General features: G+C 44.9%; 1 protein-coding gene across 2 annotated transcripts in view; it reads right to left on the bottom strand.

The window, feature by feature from the left end:
* HTR4 (5-hydroxytryptamine receptor 4) overlaps positions 1–19919 on the bottom strand; it is a 998998-nt gene that overhangs the window by 593200 nt on the left and 385879 nt on the right. For both annotated transcript variants that reach the window (XM_069764171.1, XM_069764170.1), the window contains exon 2: positions 18581–18662. In XM_069764171.1, the coding sequence (XP_069620272.1) occupies positions 18581–18606 (26 nt within the window). In that variant the 5' untranslated portion in view covers positions 18607–18662. The remainder of the gene's footprint in view (positions 1–18580; positions 18663–19919) is intronic.

The raw sequence follows: 19919 nt of genomic DNA, 5'->3' as shown, positions 1-19919 counted from the left end.
TTTCTTCATTTTTAAATTTTATTTTTTACATATAAAGCCCAAAACTGCTGGAAACAATATAATTTATTAAATATCTTTTTATTGAATCCTTAGGGTAATATGTCATTTCTAGGGTTGAGCGACTTTTAGTTTTTTAGGGTCGAGTCGGGTTTCGCGAAACCCGACTATCTCAAAAGTCGAGTCGAGTGGAATCGGCCGATTATCGCGAAAAGTCGGGGATCGACCGAATCACGAAACCCAATGCAAGTCAATGGGGAAGCATAATCGGCAGTGAGTGGTGCCCAGGAAAACACCTACAGTGCCCATTTTAATGGCAAAAACATCCACTCTTGTTACTGAAGCTTGTCAATCTTAATTTACCTTATAATAATAGTTAGGCATTGGAAATTGGGGGTCATTTGGCTAAAGTTGTGAGGGGTAGGGCTGGTTCAAGTATTTAGTGGGCCCAGGTAATCTGGACCACCTCACGGCAGTGGAGCAGGGAGAAGTAAGTATTTCAACTTTGCAAGTGCTGTGATCCTGAGCAAGCATGGGGGGCCCACTCGTTGGCATTGGCACTGGCACAGGGCCCCTCAAAGTACGGCGGTGTGTTTGCACGGCGGGGGTGCCTCCCACCGGCAGCGACACTTTTTGCGTACTATGAGGGGCCCTGTGCCAGTGACGTCGCCAACGAGTATTCTCCCCCACCTGATGAAGGAACCTGCACTTTCATCTGCACCTTCCTCTTTGTCCCCCGTGTAAGGTGGTATGGTATGCGGGAAGGGGAACCTCACTTTCAGCAGGGTCACATTCTTGCTGTGTAGCGTGCGCGGGCAATGTAGCATTTTGGGTCAATGTACCAGCAGACTCATCTATCACTGGCTGGGCAATGGGCAAAATGAGGAGGAAACAAAGATATAGGCCCAAGAATAAAGTGGGCTAAATGCAGTTCAAAATTGGTAACAGGACTAACCAGGGGGCATTGCTTTGTTCAGTGGAGTACAACTGTAATGAGAGGCTGACACAGTGAGTAGGCCCAAATCAGTAAGAAGGCTAAATGCAGTTCAAAATTGGTAACAGAAGTAAACAGGCGGCACTGGTTTGTTCATTGTAGGAGAACATCAAGGAGCGGCAGACACCGTTGGTATGGCCAACAAAACAAGTAGGCCAAATGCAATGTTATATTAAAAACAATTTAACGAGAGCCTGAAGATAGAAGCTGGGGAAAGGCAACCTGGAGAACACCTTGGAGCGGCAGACACTGGTAGTAGGCCCCAACCCAACTAGTAGCCCCAGTGCAGTTGTTTCATTAAAAAACTATTTAACAAGAGCCTGAAGATAGAAGCTCAGGAAAGGCAACCTGGAGAACACCTTAACACCTTGGAGCGGCAGACACTGGTAGTAGGCCCCAACCCAACTAGTAGCCCCACTGCAGTTGTTTCATTAAAAAACTATTTAACAAGACTCTGAAGATTGAAGCTCAGGAAAGGCAACCTGGAGAACACCTTGGAGCGGCAGACACTGGTAGTAGGCCCCAACCCAACTAGTAGCCCCATTGCAGTTGTTCCATTAAAAATCTATTTAACAAGAGCCTGAAGATTGAAGCTCAGGAAAGGCAAACTGGAGAACACCTTGGAGCGGCAGACACTGATATTAGGCCCCAACCCAACTAGTAGCCCCACTGCAGTTGTTATATTAAAAAATCATTTAACAAGAGCCTGAAGATTGAAGCTCAGGAAAGGCAACCTGGAGAACACCTTGGAGCGGCAGACACTGGTAGTTGGCCCCAACCCAACTAGTAGCCCCACTGCAGTTGTTTCATTAAAAATCTATTTAACAAGAGACTGAAGATTGAAGCTCAGGAAAGGCAACCAGGAGAACACCTTGGAGCGGCAGACACTGGTAGTAGGCCCCAACCCAACTAGTAGCCCCACTGCAGTTGTTTCATTAAAAAACTATTTAACAAGAACCTGAAGATTGAAGCTCAGGAAAGGCAACCTGGAGAACACCTTGGAGCGGCAGACACTGGAATTAGGCCCCAACCCAACTAGTAGCCCCACTGCAGTTGTTCCATTAAAAAACTATTTAACAAGAGCCTGAAGATTTAAGCTCAGGAAAGGCAACCAGGAGAACACCTTGGAGCGGCAGACACTGGTATTAGGCCCCAACCCAACTAGTAGCCCCACTGCAGTTGTTTCATTAAAAAACTATTTAACAAGAGCCTGAAGATTGAAGCTCAGGAAAGGCAACCTGGAGAACACCTTGGAGCGGCAGACACTGGTATTAGGCCCCAACCCAACTAGTAGCCCCACTGCAGTTGTTTCATTAAAAAACTATTTAACAAGAGCCTGAAGATTGAAGCTCAGGAAAGGCAACCAGGAGAACACCTTGGAGCGGCAGACACTGGTAGTAGGCCCCAACCCAACTAGTAGCCCCACTGCAGTTGTTCCATTAAAAATCTATTTAACAAGAGCCTGAAGATTGAAGCTCAGGAAAGGCAACCTGGAGAACACCTTGGAGCGGCAGACACTGGTATTAGGCCCCAACCCAACTAGTAGCCCCACTGCAGTTGTTTCATTAAAAAACTATTTAACAAGAGCCTGAAGATTGAAGCTCAGGAAAGGCAACCTGGAGAACACCTTGGAGCGGCAGACACTGGTATTAGGCCCCAACCCAACTAGTAGCCCCACTGCAGTTGTTCCATTAAAAAACTATTTAACAAGAGCCTGAAGATTGAAGCTCAGGAAAGGCAACCAGGAGAACACCTTGGAGCGGCAGACACTGGTAGTAGGCCCCAACCCAACTAGTAGCCCCACTGCAGTTGTTCCATTAAAAAACTATTTAACAAGAGCCTGAAGACTGAAGCTCAGGAAAAGCAACCTGGAGAACACCTTGGAGCGGCAGACACTGGTATTAGGCCCCAACCCAACTAGTAGCCCCACTGCAGTTGTTTCATTAAAAAACTGTTTAACAAGAGCCTGAAGATTGAAGCTCAGGAAAGGCAACCTGGAGAACACCTTGGAGCGGCAGACACTGGTAGTAGGTCCCAACCCAACTAGTAGCCCCACTGCAGTTGTTTCATTAAAAAACTATTTAACAAGAGCCTGAAGATTGAAGCTCAGGAAAGGCAACCTGGAGAACACCTTGGAGCAGCAGACACTGGTAGTAGGCCCCAACCCAACTAGTAGCCCCACTGCAGTTGTTCCATTAAAAATCTATTTAACAAGAGCCTGAAGATTGAAGATAAGGAAAGGCAACCTGGAGAACACCTTGGAGCGGCAGACACTGGTATTAGGCCCCAACCCAACTAGTAGCCCCACTGCAGTTGTTTCATTAAAAAACTGTTTAACAAGAGCCTGAAGATTGAAGCTCAGGAAAGGCAACCTGGAGAACACCTTGGAGCAGCAGACACTGGTAGTAGGCCCCAACCCAACTAGTAGCCCCACTGCAGTTGTTCCATTAAAAATCTATTTAACAAGAGCCTGAAGATTGAAGCTAAGGAAAGGCAACCTGGAGTACACCTTGGAGCGGCAGACACTGGTATTAGGCCCCAACCCAACTAGTAGCCCCACTGCAGTTGTTCAATTAAAAAACTATTTAACAAGAGCCTGAAGATTGAAGCTCAGGAAAGGCAACCAGGAGAACACCTTGGAGCAGAAGATTCAGTTTGTAGACCGCAACGAAACTTGTGGCCCCAATGCTGGTTTATAATTCTGACAGGCTGAAAACCAGCATTTTTTTTTTTTTTTTTTTAGAGGAGAACAGCTGTATTAAGTGGCGCAGACAGACACTGCTAGTAGGCCTAACACCACAAAGTTGGCTCACTGCAGGTTGGAAAAAAGGTACATGGGTACACGGTCGGCATTGGTGTGCTCAGCGGAGGACAAATGGAAGGATGGACCGCAGACAGACTTAGTAGGCCTACAATAAAAAAAGTAGGCTCTATGCACTTTTAAATAGGTTCCAGGGGTACACAGGCAGCATTGGTGTGGTCAGCGGAGGACTATTGGAAAGTGGCACCGCAGACAGACTTAGTAGACCTAAAATAAAAAAATTTGGCTCAATGCAGTTCGAATTATCTTGCAGGGGTACACAGGCAGCATTGGTGTGGTCAGCGGAGGATGATTGGAAGGAGTGTCTGACACAGTTAGTACTCCCAAAAAATAAATAGATGTTAATGCCTCTCAAAACAACTAAACCAAAAAACAAAACGGTGGCATACTTAGGTACAGGGGTGGGTTCCTCTGCTGAGTTTCAGACATAGTAATTTGGCACCGCTAAGTATTTACTGGTGTCAATATAGGACACTGACCCTGACTATTTTAACTAGCATTATACATGTCAACAAATTGGTGTTGTCAGTGCCAGGCATTGAATGATGTCAGCGCATAGACTAATCATTGGTGGAGCTGTGAGAGATAATTTTGCAAGTGGTAGAGCACTGTTTGAGCTGGGGGGGGAACTCTCTTGTGGCCGGCGGTACAGGCCCAGGGCCCTTCATGTTACAACGGTGTGTCTGACGTTGGGTGCGCGCCACAACTGCCAGAGACACTTTATTGTACTATGAGGGACCCAGTGGCAGTGCCGTCGGCCAAAAGCGGGCACACCCACCTCTTCAGACAAACGGCACTCTCACGGGTGCTTGCGCCAAGTGGCGAGACCACGGCCCCGTGGGGGGAGTTAGCGCATTTAGGGAGGTGTAAACATGTCGTATGCTGGACAAACAGCTGCTGCAGATTAAGAGATTAGAACAGTCAGTAAGACCAGTCCACAAGCAAGACCTTTTTATAGGAAAGCTAGGTGTCAGCCGGGAAAGGTGGGGCAAAATAATTCGAAATCCATGAGTGGTTCATTTTAATGAAGGTTAGATCATCAACATTTTGGGTAGCCAGACAAGTCCTTTTTTTCTGTCAATATTGAACCAGCAGCACTGAATACTCTTTCTGATAGCACACTAGTTGCTGGGCAAGCAAGCTCCTGCAATGCATATTCTGCCAATTCAGGCCAGGTGTCTATTTTGGATGCCCAGTAATCAAATGGGAATCACGGTTGAGGGAGAACATCGATAAGGGAAGAAAAATAGTTAGTAACCGTACTGGACAAATGTTGTCTCCTGTCACTTTGAATTGACGCTGCAGTGCCTGTCCTGTCTGCGGTCATTGCGAAATCACTCCACAACCTGGTCAGAAAACCCCTCTGTCCAACGCCACTTCTGATTTGGGCACCTCTAACACCTCTGCCCTGTTGCCCCCTGCACCTCGTGTGAGAACCATCACTGGCGCTGTGTGCTGGGAATGCCTGAATCAAACGGTCTACAAGACTTGCTTGTTTGGTTGCTAATATTTGTTCGAGGTTCTCATGTGGCATGATATTTTGCAATTTGCCTTTATAGCGAGGATCAAGGAGGCAGGCCAACCAGTAATCGTCATCGGTCATCATTTTAATAATGCGTGGGTCCCTTTTGAGGATACGTAAGCCATAATCTGCCATGTGGGCCAAAGTTCCAGTTGTGAAATCTGCGGTTGTGCTGGGATGAGGGGCAGTTTCAGACATATCTACGTCACTTGTCTTCCTCAAAAAACCTGAACCCGGCCTTGCAACGCCAACAGTTTCTATTGGCCCCGGAGAAGCTTCCTCATTCAAAAAATACTCATCCCCATCATCCTCCTCGTCCTCCTCCTCTTCGCCCGCTATCTCGTCCTGTAGACTGCCCTGACCAGACAATGGCTGACTGTCATCAAGGCTTTCCTCTTCCTCGGCTGCAGACGCCTGCTCCTTTATGTGCGTCAAACTTTGCATCAGCAGACGCCTTAGAGGGATGCTCATGCTTATTATGGCGTTGTCTGCACTAACCAGCCGTGTGCATTCCTCAAAACACTGAAGGACTTGACACAGGTCTTGTACCTTCGACCACTGCACACCTGACAACTCCATGTCTGCCATCCAACTGCCTGCCCGTGTATGTGTATCCTCCCACAAATACATAACAGCACGCCTCTGTTCGCACAGTCTCTGAAGCATGTGCAGTGTGGAGTTCCACCTTGTTGCAACGTCGATGATTGGGCGATGCTGGGGAAGGTACGGGCGAACGGCGGATATGCGCGCAAAGTCTGCACACTTTGAGGAGCAGGTCGGGTAACCCCGGATAACTTTTCAGGAAGCACTGCACCACCAGGTTTAAGGTGTGAGCCAGGCAAGGAATGTGTTTCAGTTATGAAAGGGCTATGGCAGCCATAAAATTCCTTCTGTTATCACTCATTACCTTGCCTGCCTCAAGATGTACAGTGCCCAGCCATGACTGAGTTTCTTTCTGCAAGAACTCGGACAGAACTTCCGCGGTGTGTCTGTTGTCGCCCAAACACTTCATTGCCAATACAGCCTGCTGACGCTTGCCAATAGCTGTCCCATAATGAGAAACCTCATGTGCAACAGTGGCAGCTGCGGATGGAGTGGTTGTGCGACTGCGGTCTGTGGACGAGCTCTCGCTTCTGCAGGAGGACGAGGGGGAGGAGGAAGGGGGGGCGAACGCCTACAGCCAACTGTTTCCTAGACCGTGGGCTAGGCAGAACTGTCCCAATATTGCTGTCCCCTGTGGACCCTGCATCCACCACATTAACCCAGTGTGGCGTGATGGACACGTAACGTACCTGGCCATGCCTACTGGTCCATGCATCTGTTGTCAGGTGCACCTTTGTACTCACAGATTGCCTGAGTGCATGGACGATGCGGTCTTTTACATGCTGGTGGAGGGCTGGGATGGCTTTTCTAGAAAAGAAGTGTCGACTGGGTAGCTCGTAGCGTGGTACAGCTTAGTCCATCAGGGCTTTGAAAGCTTCGCTTTCAACTAACCGGTAGGGCATCATCTCTAATGAGATTAGTCTAGCAATGTGGGCGTTCAAACCCTGTGTACGCGGATGCGAGGATGAGTACTTCCTTTTCCTAACGAGAGTCTCATGTAGGGTGAGCTGGACTGGAGAGCTGCAGATCGGGGAACTAGCGGAGGTGTCGGTGGACATGGCAGACTGAGAGAGGGTTGGAGATGGTATTCTTGCTGGTGCCCTACATGCAGTGTTTCCTACCACGAACCTGGTGATTCCCTGGCTGCTTTGGCCTGGCGACGAAACCTGCACATTTATTGCAGGTGGTGCGGGAAATGGTGGGCTTACAGTGAGGGAAGGGATGTAGTGTTGCTGACTAGCTTCATTGGCTGAGGGTGCTACAACCTTAAGGGACGTTTGGTAGTTAGTCCAGGCTTGCAAATGCATGGTGGTTAAATGTCTACGCATGCAACTTGTATTTAGACTTTTAAGATTCTGACCTCTGCTTAAGGTAGTTGAACATTTTTGACAGATGACTTTGCGCTGATCATTTGGATGTTGTTTAAAAAAATGCCAGACTGCACTCTTTCTACTATCGGATACCTTTTCAGGAATTGCAGACTGAGCTTCTTTAACCGGATTGCCACGCTGTCCTACAACTGGTTTTGGTTTTGCCACGCATTTTTGGCCAGACACGGGCCCAGGAGATGGAACCTGTTGCGATGTTGATGCCTGCTGCGGCTCCTCCTCCTCCGCTTCAGAGCTACTGCCGCCTGCACCCTGTTCCCCCAATGGCTGCCAATCGAGGTCAACAACTGGGTCATCTATGACCTCCTCTTCTATCTTGTGTGCAACTTCGTCTGTGTCACCGTGTAAGCCGGTGGTATAGCGTTCGTGACGGGGCACCACAGTCTCATCAGGGTCTGATTCTGGATCAGTACACTGCGAGGGCAATGTTCTGGTCTGAGTCAAAGGAACAGCATAGTAATCTGACTGTGGCTGTGCATCTGTGCACTCCATATCCGATTCAACTTGTAATGGGCATGGCCTGTTAACTGTTTCGCTTTCTAACCCAGGAACGGTATGTGTAAAGAGCTCCATGGAGTAACCCGTTGTGTCGCCTGACGCATCCTTCTCTGTTGTTCTTGGTGAAGAAAACAAGGAAGCGACTTGTCCCTGACCGTGAACATCCACTAACGATGCGCTGCTTTTACATTTAGCAGTTTCAGAAGAGGAGGCGAAAGAGCTAGAGGCTGAGTCAGCAAGGAAAGCCAAAACTTGTTCTTGCTGTTCCGGCTTTAAAAGCGGTTTTCCTACTCCCAGAAAAGGAAGCGTTCGAGGCCTTGTGTAGCCAGACGATGAACCTGGCTCAACAACTCGAGACTTAGGTGCTATATTGCTTTTCCCACGACCACCTGATGCTCCACCACCACTACCATCATTACCAGCTTTCAATGACCGCCCATGGCCATGACCTCATCCACCAGACTTCCTCATTGTTTGAAAAACGTAACCCCAAACTAACGGTATTTGTTACTGTAAAACCAGTTACAAGATGAACTCAAACTTCTGTTTGATTTATATATCCCTTTATAGGTGGGTGAGACTGCAGGGAAAATCAGGCCCAATGTATAACAGTACACAGCTTCAGTGGCAGACAGATATGCCACTAACAGGACTGACGCTGATGCAGACACTACCAATTAATCTCCCCCTTTTTATTTTTTCTGGGAGAATATTGAAGAAATGTGGCCCACATACAGTATATGTTCTGTGGCACAAACTTAGAGACAGATGCCACACACAGCACTGGCAATGAGCCAGAATTGCCAATCTTAATCTCCCACTATTTTTTTTTTCCAGGGAGAATTTAAAAAAAATCTGGCCCAGTGTTACACACTAGGTTTAATGTGGCACTAAATTAGAGACAGGTGGCACACACAGGACTGGCACCGAAGCAGAAATGCCAATCTTAATCTCCCACTATTTTTTTTTCCAAGGAGAATTTAAAAGAAATCTGGCCCAGTGTTACACACTAGGTTTAATGTGGCACAAAATTAGAGACAGGTGGCACACGCAGGACTGGCACCAAAGCAGAAATGCCAATCTTAATCTCCCACTATTTTTTTTTTCCAGGGAGAATTAAAAAAAATCTGGCCCAGTATTACACACTAGGTTTAATGTCGCACTAAATTAGAGACAGGTGGCACACACAGCACTGGCAATGAGGCAGTATTGCCAATCTTAATCTCCCACTATTTTTTTTTTTCAGGGAGAATTTAAAAGAAATCTGGCCCAGTGTTATACACTAGGTTTAATGTCGCACTAAATAAGGATTACCCTCAGATGATTCGGGAGTCTTGAATATTCCACTGTTTTTGGGCCTAGAGGGATGCCCTCCTGAGCAAGCACAGAACTTATCAATGGTGCATGGGTCTTGGATACCAACCTGCAAGAAGCACATATGCAAATATTTTTGTTTGTTCACTTTTTAATTTTTTACTATTATTTAAAGGCATTTTTTTGCCTCTGAAAACACTGTTAAATTTATGTAGTTTTGCAATCTATCTTGGCCATCTTAGTTCCTTTTTTATTCATACCTGTGTGTGGCACCCCAGGGTCCTCCTGGTCATCGCAGTGGCATTGCTTTCCTCCCGGGGAGAGTGATGCTTCGTTTGGAGGCAAGAAAGGTTAACGGCATCCAGGTATCACAAACATGCAACACATTCACACTCCAGGCCACCAGGGGGAGCTTCTGCTCCTATTTATTAGGTCACTCCCCACATATATATAACTGGTAGTCTATAGGGGAAATTAGTCAGTTCCAGACAGAAGTTAGTTGCTGGTTGTGCTCAGCTCAGTTAGCTCCAGACAGCTGTCTGTGGAGGATAGAAGGTTTACGGAGCTGTGCATGCCCACAGAGCTGCAGCTCCCAGAAAGAGACATTGAAGGCCGAATTGTTTGCAGTGAGTGTGCAGGAGAGGAAGCGCAGGAGAGGATACCGGAAGGGGACCAGCCCCGAGCAGGCTGCCTCCTTCTGAGGCGCAGAAATGCTGGTAGCTGGAACACCGAAGTTGTGAGGACCTCGACACCTTTCATCAGAGACCGGCAGGACAGATTGCATGTTATCTGTCCGCACCTATACCCAGGAGGCACGGTGACACCCCACAGAGCCGGGTCATCTAAGAGATCCTATAAACAGGCTCAAGTCACCAGTCATACAGGTTTTGTCCTATCCTATCCGGGGGACATAGAGAGAGAAATAACATCTGTGAGGACTTTATGTGAAGCCATATGAAGTAAGGGACTACACCTCTACAGCGCAAAGGAAGGCTTTTATTCTCCACTTGGATAAGGGGACTCTGGACTTGCCTCCAAACTGGCTTGACCCTGCCTGCCCTGTGGTCTGGTGCTCTGGACTGTGGATGCTGGAGTCTTCAGTAAAGGTAAAGAGACAGCAACCTTGTGTCCTCATTCTTCACTGCGCCTCTCACCATCCTACCATCTACACTCCGGGAAGCCCTGGGGACACACTTCACCTGTGGGAAGGTATACCATCTAGCTGCCATAACATCACCCCAGCGGACCCCTTAAAGCAGCTCGATCACCCTGACTGAAATCCACAAGTGGCATCACGAACATAAACTTTATCCCTTTAAAGACCTTCCCCCTTTTACATGGATGCCCTGGGCCACGGACCGGGTCGCAGCCACCGTGACATCCCCCTGTGAACCGCAGGACCCAATAACGAGTACCCCTAGCCCGCAGGGCGACTCAAGTGCATCTTGTGAGATGTATGCATTCCTTGAACAACCTTTTGGGGTTGAATATATCTGCTCTCGATGTCAGCATTTTGCATGTTTGGAAGCCTAATTAATAAATCTAAAGGTGCAGCTTGCAACCATTGCAAACCTGGATTGGAGTTTAGAGCTCACTGAGTCTGCGCTGGCTGGGGCCAGTGATATGGAGGAGGGTGGAGGTGGGGAAGATAAGGACAAAGAAGTACATTGCTTGGTTACAGTTATAAGGAGGGGAAGGGGAAAAAGTGTGAGGGAGCCCAGTCCTGATATGGCACAACCTACTAAATATGCCAGTTTCACTGATATTAGGAATGTAAGCCCAACACTGGGATCACTACAGCCGGACGATTCTCCTAGCAACCAGGAAAAACAGCTGCTGTAGGAAGCAGGGAAATAGGAGCACAGCAAAGGCCGAACAGATGTCTATAATTAGGTGGACTGAAAGGATCATCTGCCTCCGAGCAACAAGGATCCCTGATGAGCGGATAAAGCCTTGTTGTATGACAAGTGTTCACATGTAGGAAAAATGTAGAAATCCAGCAAAGGTGTCCTTAAAATAACATCTTTATTGAAGGTCCATTAAAAACCCAAATGTGGAATTCCATAACGCGCTTCTGACACAATGTCCTGTATCATTGCACACCTAGTTTACATGATAAAAATTGGAAAATGAGTCCTCGCGCTATGTCTGCATCTACTATAATTATCCTATTGGTGGCTGACTGGGGCTACAATGGGCTTAATTTGACATAGTTAATGTGTGGCTCTGTCAACTGCCAGGCAAAAAGAAATTTTTTTCAATTTTCAGGTGGTCGATTATTAGATTTGTCAATCTGCTCCAAATTGAAACAATTTTGCATAAAGAAATTGCCATGACTGCTCCATGTCATTTACTGAATAAATATGCTAATGAAATTAACCTTGGTTATTTGCACCTATATGAGGCTTAAGTATTTTTTTATTGTAATTAATTGATGATAAGGTTGTAAAAAAACATCCCTCGGCTTTTTTAAAGGACACCCAAGTTTTTCTTCTCACCCCATTGACGTTTAATTTGCTACCTGTGAGGCACTGCTGTAGTAATTTCAGGGCTTATGTTCAATCTATAAACATTAATACAATATACATTTATGCACACGGTTGTTGTCTGGATACATAACACATATCTTATGATCTCCTGGGTACAATTTGTCACATGAATATTGGTCAAAAAATAAACAGCTTTGTCCTTGCCATATAAACAGCTCAGAGAAATATACAGGAAAGTCAGAGACAATAATCTCACGAACACTGCAGAATGTCATGTATAGATTCAGAATTTAAAATGGTCTGAAAGTGAACAGAAATTTATATTCTGTAATATCTGAGAAAGCATTACGGTATCTTTTAGGGGATTTAATACTGCTGTCATCATTCAAGGTCTTAATAAAAGACCTTTTTCCCAGAAGGTAAAAGAAAACCACAAAGTGGCAAGTTTTGTTTAGGTAAGTACAGTATATCACAAAAGATATATCAGATTTTTATAAATATTTTATTGTATCTTTTCATGGGACAACACTGAAGATATGTATATAGGGGAAGAAACGTGGATGTTCCACACTGCTGGTAGGTAGAATGTAGATCCAGAATACACAAGGATGATTTTGCGGGTTTTACCAGTCGATGCGTTTTGAAGCTTTCACACTTCATCCTCAGGATATAACCACAATTTTATGTGGTTGCACCCTGGATCTACATTCTACCTACCAGCAGCGTGGAACATCCACGTTTATTCCCCTATATACATATGCTCGGCAATCCAAAAGTGAATGAGTGGAAATTAAGTGGTGGGCAAGTTCCCTATTCTGCCAATTGGTCCCAGTGGTTGGACACCGCCAATCCTTGAGATAGGCTATCACTTGTTCTCACCAGATAACGCCATTAATGAGAATATTAGCATGCATAAATGCAAGTAGCAGATGTACAGTCATGGCCAAAAGTTTTGAGAATGAGACAAATATTAATTTTTCCAAAGTCTACTGCTTCATTTTTTCTAATGGCAATTTGCATATACTCCTGAATGTCAGAGTGATTAGCTTAACAGCAATTACTGTACTTGCAAAGTCAATATTTGCCCAGAAAATGAACTTTAACCCCCAAAACACATTTCAACATCATTGCAGTCCTGCCTTAAAAGGAGCAGCTAACATCGTTTTAGTGATTGATCCATTAACACAGGTGTGGGTGTTGATGAGGACAGGGCTGGCGATCAATCAATCATGATTAAGTAAGAATGACATCACTGGACACTTTAAAAGGAGGCTGGTGCTTGGTATCATTGTTTCTCTTCAGTTAACCATGGTTATCTCTAAAGAAACACGTGCAGCCATCATTGCACTGCACAAAAATGGCCTAACAGGGAAGAGTATCGCAGCTACAAAGATTGCACCTCAGTCAACAATCTATCGCATCATCAAGAACTTCAAGGAGAGAGCTTCCATTGTTGTCAAAAGGCTCCAGGGCGCCCAAGAAAGACCAGCAAGCGCCAGGACCATATCTTAAAACTGTTTCAGCTGTGGGATCGGACTACCAGCAGTGCTGAGCTTGCTCAGGAATGGCAGCAGGCTGGTGTGAGTGTTTCTGCACGCACTGTGAGGCGGAGACTCTTTGAGCAAGGCCTGGTTTCAAGGAGGGCAGCAAACAAGCCCCTTCTCTCCAGAAAAAACATCAGGGACCGACTGATATTCTGCAAAAGGTACAGGGAGTGGACTGCTGAGGACTGGGGCAAAGTCATTTTCTCTCATGAATCCCCTTTTCGATTGTTTGGGACATCTTATTTGGGTCAGCTTATTCAGAGAAGAAGAGGTGAGCGCTCCCACCAGTCTTGTCTCATGCCAACTGTAAAGCATCCTGAAACCATTCATGTGTGGGGTTGCTTCTCAGCCAAGGGAATCGGCTCACTCACAGACTTGCTTAAAAACACAGCCATGAATAAAGAATGGTACCAGAATGTCCTCCAAGAGCAACTTCTCCCAACCGTCCAAGAGCAGTTTGGCGCCCAACAATGCCTTTTCCAGCATGATGGAGCACCTTGCCATAAAGCAAAGGTGATAACTAAATGGCTCATGGAACAAAACATAGAGATTTTGGGTCCATGGCCTGGAAACTCCCCAGATCTTAATCCCATTGAGAACTTGTGGTCAATCATCAAGAGACGGGTGGACAAACAAAAACCAACAAATTCTGGCAAAATGCAAGCATTGATTATGCATGAATGGACTGCTATCAGTCAGGATTTGGTCCAGAAGTTGATTGAGAGCATGCCAGGGAGAATTGCAGAGGTCTTGAAGAAGAAAGGTCAACACTGCAAATATTGACTTGCTGCATTAACTCATTCTAACTATCAATATAACCTATTGGTACTCATAATATGATTGCAATTATATTTCTGTATGTGATATAAACATCAGACAAACACTAATAAAAACCAGAGGGCAGCAGATCATGTGAAAATATAATTTTGGTGTCATTCTCAAAACTTTTGGCCATGACTGTAATACGATAAAATTCACCATATCCTATAAGTGTTCTATGTTTGCTAGAAATGTGCTAAGAAATAAATAAAAATGTTCACTTCCAAAACACTACTAAGGGTTTTTGATCTCAGCATCGAGCGACAGAGGATGTAGACTTGTAGATTTGGTGAGCTGTGATTTATATTTACATGCTGACTTCCAAGAATGGTATCTACTAATACCACCATTACTTACTTACAAAACGTTGGCATATGTGCGGTATAATGCAGCCAACCATTAACTGCGTGTCCTCCTTTCTAATACTCAAAAGTGAAGGTACTTCAATTTACAAATTTAAGCATATAAAGAAAATAACAATGGTAGCAAACAATGGTGATCAACAATTCCATAGATCACCAGTGTTTCAAATATTATCACTTATGGTCCATTTGAATAGACCTATTTCTGCCCATTAACAAGCCCTGATCAATTATATATAATTTGAGTGCTCATTTACTGGTGATGTGTCTACGCAGGCCAATGGGAACTATATAATCATTAATACAATCGTTTTTATCCCTACAAACAGCATCATGTTATCAGCACAAATCCTTTTTACGCAGTTGATATGCTGCCAATGTTACTGATTATTTAAGCATTTTGCTCATTGGAAAGTTTACACCAGGAACGAGCATTACAAACATTCATTAGCCAATTATCATCCAGTGTAATTGCACTTTTAAACTGTGGCAGTAAAGCGTAACCATCGTTTTAACTTTTATTTCATAAATTAACAGTAAACATTAAAATAAGCAACTATGTAATATATCTTATCAGAGAAATTTGCTCCTTTCTCCTCCTGGATTGTTCTTAATTCATGGATATACGGTAATCTATAAAATGTGTATTCTATGAAGACTGATTTTCCCATTGCTGAGACAGGAGATGGCAGTTGGTGTTTTTAGAATTCTGTGGGGAGGGGAGAAGGGAGAAGTAAGAGACAGACATGGACATGAGGGGAGAAGGGAGAATTTAGAGACAGACATGGACATGAGGGGAGAAGGGAGAAGTTAGAGACAGACATGGACATGAGGGGAGAAGGTAGAAGCAAGAGACAGACATGGACATGAGGGGAGAAGAGAGAAGTTAGAGACAGACATGGACATGAGGGGAGAAGGTAGAAGCAAGAGACAGACATGGACATGAGGGGAGAAGGGAGAAGTTAGAGAAAGACATGGACATGAGGGGAGAAGGGAGAAGTTAGAGACTGACATGGACATGAGGGGAGAAGGGAGAAGTTAGAGACTGACATGGACATGAGGGGAGAAGGGAGAAGTTAGAGACAGACATGGACATGAGGAGAGAAGGGAGAAGTTAGAGACAGACATGGACATGAGGGGAGAAGGGAGAAGTTAGAGACAGACATGGACATGAGGGGAGAAGGGAGAAGTTAGAGACAGACATGGACATGAGGGGAGAAGGGAGAAGTAAGAGACAGACATGGACATGAGGGGAGAAGGGAGAAGTTAGAGACCGACATGGTCATGAGGGGAGAAGGGAGAAGTTAGAGACAGACATGGACATGAGGGGAGAAGGGAGAAGTTAGAGACAGACATGGACATGAGGGGAGAAGGTAGAATTTAAAGACAGACATGGACATGAGGGGAGAAGGGATAAGTTAGAGACAGACATGGACATGAGGGGAGAAGGGAGAAGTTAGAGAAAGACATGGACATGAGGGGAGAAAGGAGAAGTTAGAGACAGACATGGACATGAGGGGAGAAGGGAGAAGTAAGAGACAGACATGGACATGAGGGGAGAAGGGAGAAGTTAGAGACCGACATGGTCATAAAGGGAAAAGGGAGAAGTTAGAGACAGACATGGACATGAGGGGAGAAGGGAGAAGTTAGAGACAGACATGGACATGAAGGGAGAAGTAAGAGACAGACATGGACATGAGGGGAGAAGGGAGAAGTAAGAGACAGACATGGACATGAGGGGAGAAGGTAGAATTTAAAGACAGACATGGACATGAGGGGAGAAGGGATAAGTTAGAGACAGACATGGACATGAGGGGAGAAGGGAGAAGTTAGAGAAAGACATGGACATGAGGGGAGAAAGGAGAAGTTAGAGACCGACATGGACATGAGGGGAGAAGGGAGAAGTAAGAGACAGACATGGACATGAGGGGAGAAGGTAGAAGTTAGAGACAGACATGGACATGAGGGGAGAAGGGAGAAGTTAGAGACAGACATGGACATGAGGGGAGAAGGGAGAAGTTAGAGACAGACATGGACATGAGGGGAGAAGGTAGAAGCAAGAGACAGACATGGACATGAGGGGAGAAGGGAGAAGTTAGAGACAGACATGGACATGAGGGGAGAAGGGAGAAGTTAGAGAAAGACATGGACATGAGGGGAGAAGGGAGAAGTTAGAGACCGACATGGACATGAGGGGAGAAGGGAGAAGTTAGAGACCGACATGGACATGTAGGGAGAAGGTAGAAGTTAGAGACAGACATGGACATGAGGGGAGAAGGGAGAAGTTAGAGACAGACATGGACATGAGGGGAGAAGGGAGAAGTTAGAGACAGACATGGACATGAGGGGAGAAGAGAGAAGTTAGAGACAGACATGGACATGAGGGGAGAAGGTAGAAGCAAGAGACAGACATGGACATGAGGGGAGAAGGGAGAAGTTAGAGACAGACATGGACATGAGGGGAGAAGGGAGAAGTTAGAGACCGACATGGACATGAGGGGAGAAGGGAGAAGTTAGAAACTGACATGGACATGAGGGGAGAAGGGAGAAGTTAGAGACAGACATGGACATGAGGGGAGAAGGGAGAAGTTAGAAACTGACATGGACATGAGGGGAGAAGGGAGAAGTTAGAGACAGACATGGACATGAGGGGAGAAGGGAGAAGTTAGAAACAGACATGGACATGAGGGGAGAAGGGAGAAGTTAGAGACCAACATGGACATGAGGGGAGAAGGGAGAAGTTAGAGACCGACATGGACATAAGGGGAGAAGGGAGAAGTTAGAGACAGACATGGACATGAGGGGAGAAGGTAGAAGCAAGAGACAGACATGGACATGAGGGGAGAAGGGAGAAGTTAGAGACAGACATGGACATGAGGGGAGAAGGGAGAAGTTAGAGGCCGACATGGACATGAGAGGAGAAGGGAGAAGTTAGAAACTGACATGGACATAAGGGGAGAAGTGAGAAGTTACAGACCGACATGGACATGAGGGGAGAAGGGAGAAGTTAGAGACAGACATGGACATGAGGGGAGAAGGGAGAAGTTAGAGACAGACATGGACATGAGGGGAGAAGAGAGAAGTTAGAGACAGACATGGACATGAGGGGAGAAGGTAGAAGCAAGAGACAGACATGGACATGAGGGGAGAAGGAAGAAGTTAGAGACAGACATGGACATGAGGGGAGAAGGGAGAAGTTAGAGACCGACATGGACATGAGGGGAGAAGGGAGAAGTTAGAAACTGACATGGACATGAGGGGAGAAGGGAGAAGTTAGAGACAGACATGGACATGAGGGGAGAAGGGAGAAGTTAGAAACTGACATGGACATGAGGGGAGAAGGGAGAAGTTAGAGACAGACATGGACATGAGGGGAGAAGGGAGAAGTTAGAGACAGACATGGACATGAGGGGAGAAGGGAGAAGTTAGAGACCAACATGGACATGAGGGGAGAAGGGAGAAGTTAGAGACCGACATGGACATGAGGGGAGAAGGGAGAAGTTAGAGACAGACATGAACATGAGGGGAGAAGGTAGAAGCAAGAGACAGACATGGACATGAGGGGAGAAGGGAGAAGTTAGAGACAGACATGGACATGAGGGGAGAAGGGAGAAGTAAGAGACAGACATGGACATGAGGGGAGAAGGGAGAAGTTAGAGACAGACATGGACATGAGGGGAGAAGGGAGAAGTTAGAGGCCGACATGGACATGAGAGGAGAAGGGAGAAGTTAGAAACTGACATGGACATAAGGGGAGAAGTGAGAAGTTACAGACCGACATGGACATGAGGGGAGAAGGGAGAAGTTAGAGTCGGACATGGACATTTTGCTGCAAGTTCTCCAGAAATGACAGCTGTTGCTCATAAAGTTCTATGGAAAACTATCCATCTCCTATCTTAATAATAGGAAAATCTGGATTCACTGAAGACAGATTTTACCTGTGAATTGAGAATTTTGAGAATAATTAATCAGTCCAAGAAAAGAAAAAAGTGGATTTTGCTAATAAAATATATTATACAGTTTTTTTGGTGTACTATTGATTTATGAACTAAGAAATTAAAACAATGGTTACTCTTTGAATACAAAGTAATCTCGAAAGCTTGCAATTTGTTATCATCTTTTTAGTCAGCCATTAAAAGGTATCAACCACTGAGGACTCTCAATTCTAAATATTTTTCTACTCTTTGAAAAAACAACAGTTAATTAAACTATAATTAGTATAGCTTTACCTCACATTACTATCAAGTTCTTCCATCACAGTCAGTAGGCATGGAGGGCAGAGAGGTTAATACCCTTGTGATCAAGCTTGCCCTGCAAAGACACATGTAAAGAAACACAAATAAGTTTACTATTAGCAGCTTACAATGGTGTAGTAGAGTTTATATATCAGCTATCAAAGAGAAAGGCAACATAACACATGAAACAATATTATTCCAACTGATTTTCTTCAGCTGTAAGAGCATACTTCATAATTGGAATTTATGGAAAATCAGTGCTTGACCTTGCAAAACCCAAAAACTCTACCTCACCCATGTAATCTTTACAGACAGGTTGTATAGCGGCACATTTCAAAGTAACCCATGACTGTCTGGACTAGTTGTAGAGGTGCACAATGTAGATTCGCATCCTTGAGTTACTTATGGATAAATGTTCTCCATACTAAATTAAAAATACAAGAACCTGCTTATTCATAGACTATTCAATGCAGAATTCTATGTGGTGAAATGATTATTTCCAACTATTGCCTTGTCTTCTTTTGCACCAAAACTTAACAATAATTTATTTTCTGGGATACTGATGAAGGTCTAATGACTGAAAAACAATTATCCACAGTCTGTTATACTGAGGAAAATCTGTAAATAAACAAATTTTTGCATGTTTTATTGGGTATGCAATATGTTCATCGATAAAGCAGCCCGAACATGAAAACTCTCCCACCTAACCCTATGTAGAGATCTGTCATACAGTACATATACTGTAGAATCAATTTTGCAAACTCACAGATTTATGCAAACTTCTAGAAATGATGAGTAAGTGCACATTTATTATTGTCACTCTAAGAATTCCAGCTACAAAATCACCACCGTTGTAAGTGGGCAAGCCTAAAAAATAAAAACTGATTATTTTTTTATAACCAGTGTAGCAGATGAGCCAGCACAGTGTGTAGTAGTTTTGGTCTAGTTATTCTAGTTTGACCATTTAAAGTAAATTTGTCATTTGGATCAACCCTCCTACACCGTCTATGTGGGCATGTAGGTTATAGGAAACTGAATAACATGATACCTTGATATCTCCGATCTGATGTCTCATTGCAGAGATATCCATGTTTTTCTTGTATGTAAATAAGCTGTCCCACGAATATGGGCTGGACACTGTTCTGCTTGAGAATCTGCATCCAGGACTTATTTTTAATAAAAAGGGTGTTACCAGTGTGATACATGTAACTAACACAGATGGGGAGAAATTAAATTTGAAAGCAAACACATTAGCTCAATAATAATAATTTTTATTTATATAGCGCCAACATATTCCGCAGCACTTTACAATTAAGTGGGGACATGTACAAAC

This window comes from Ranitomeya imitator, chromosome 4 (genome assembly GCF_032444005.1).
Source record: "Ranitomeya imitator isolate aRanImi1 chromosome 4, aRanImi1.pri, whole genome shotgun sequence".
Taxonomy (NCBI): domain Eukaryota; kingdom Metazoa; phylum Chordata; class Amphibia; order Anura; family Dendrobatidae; genus Ranitomeya; species Ranitomeya imitator.
This window is presented reverse-complemented; position numbering and strand designations above follow the sequence as displayed.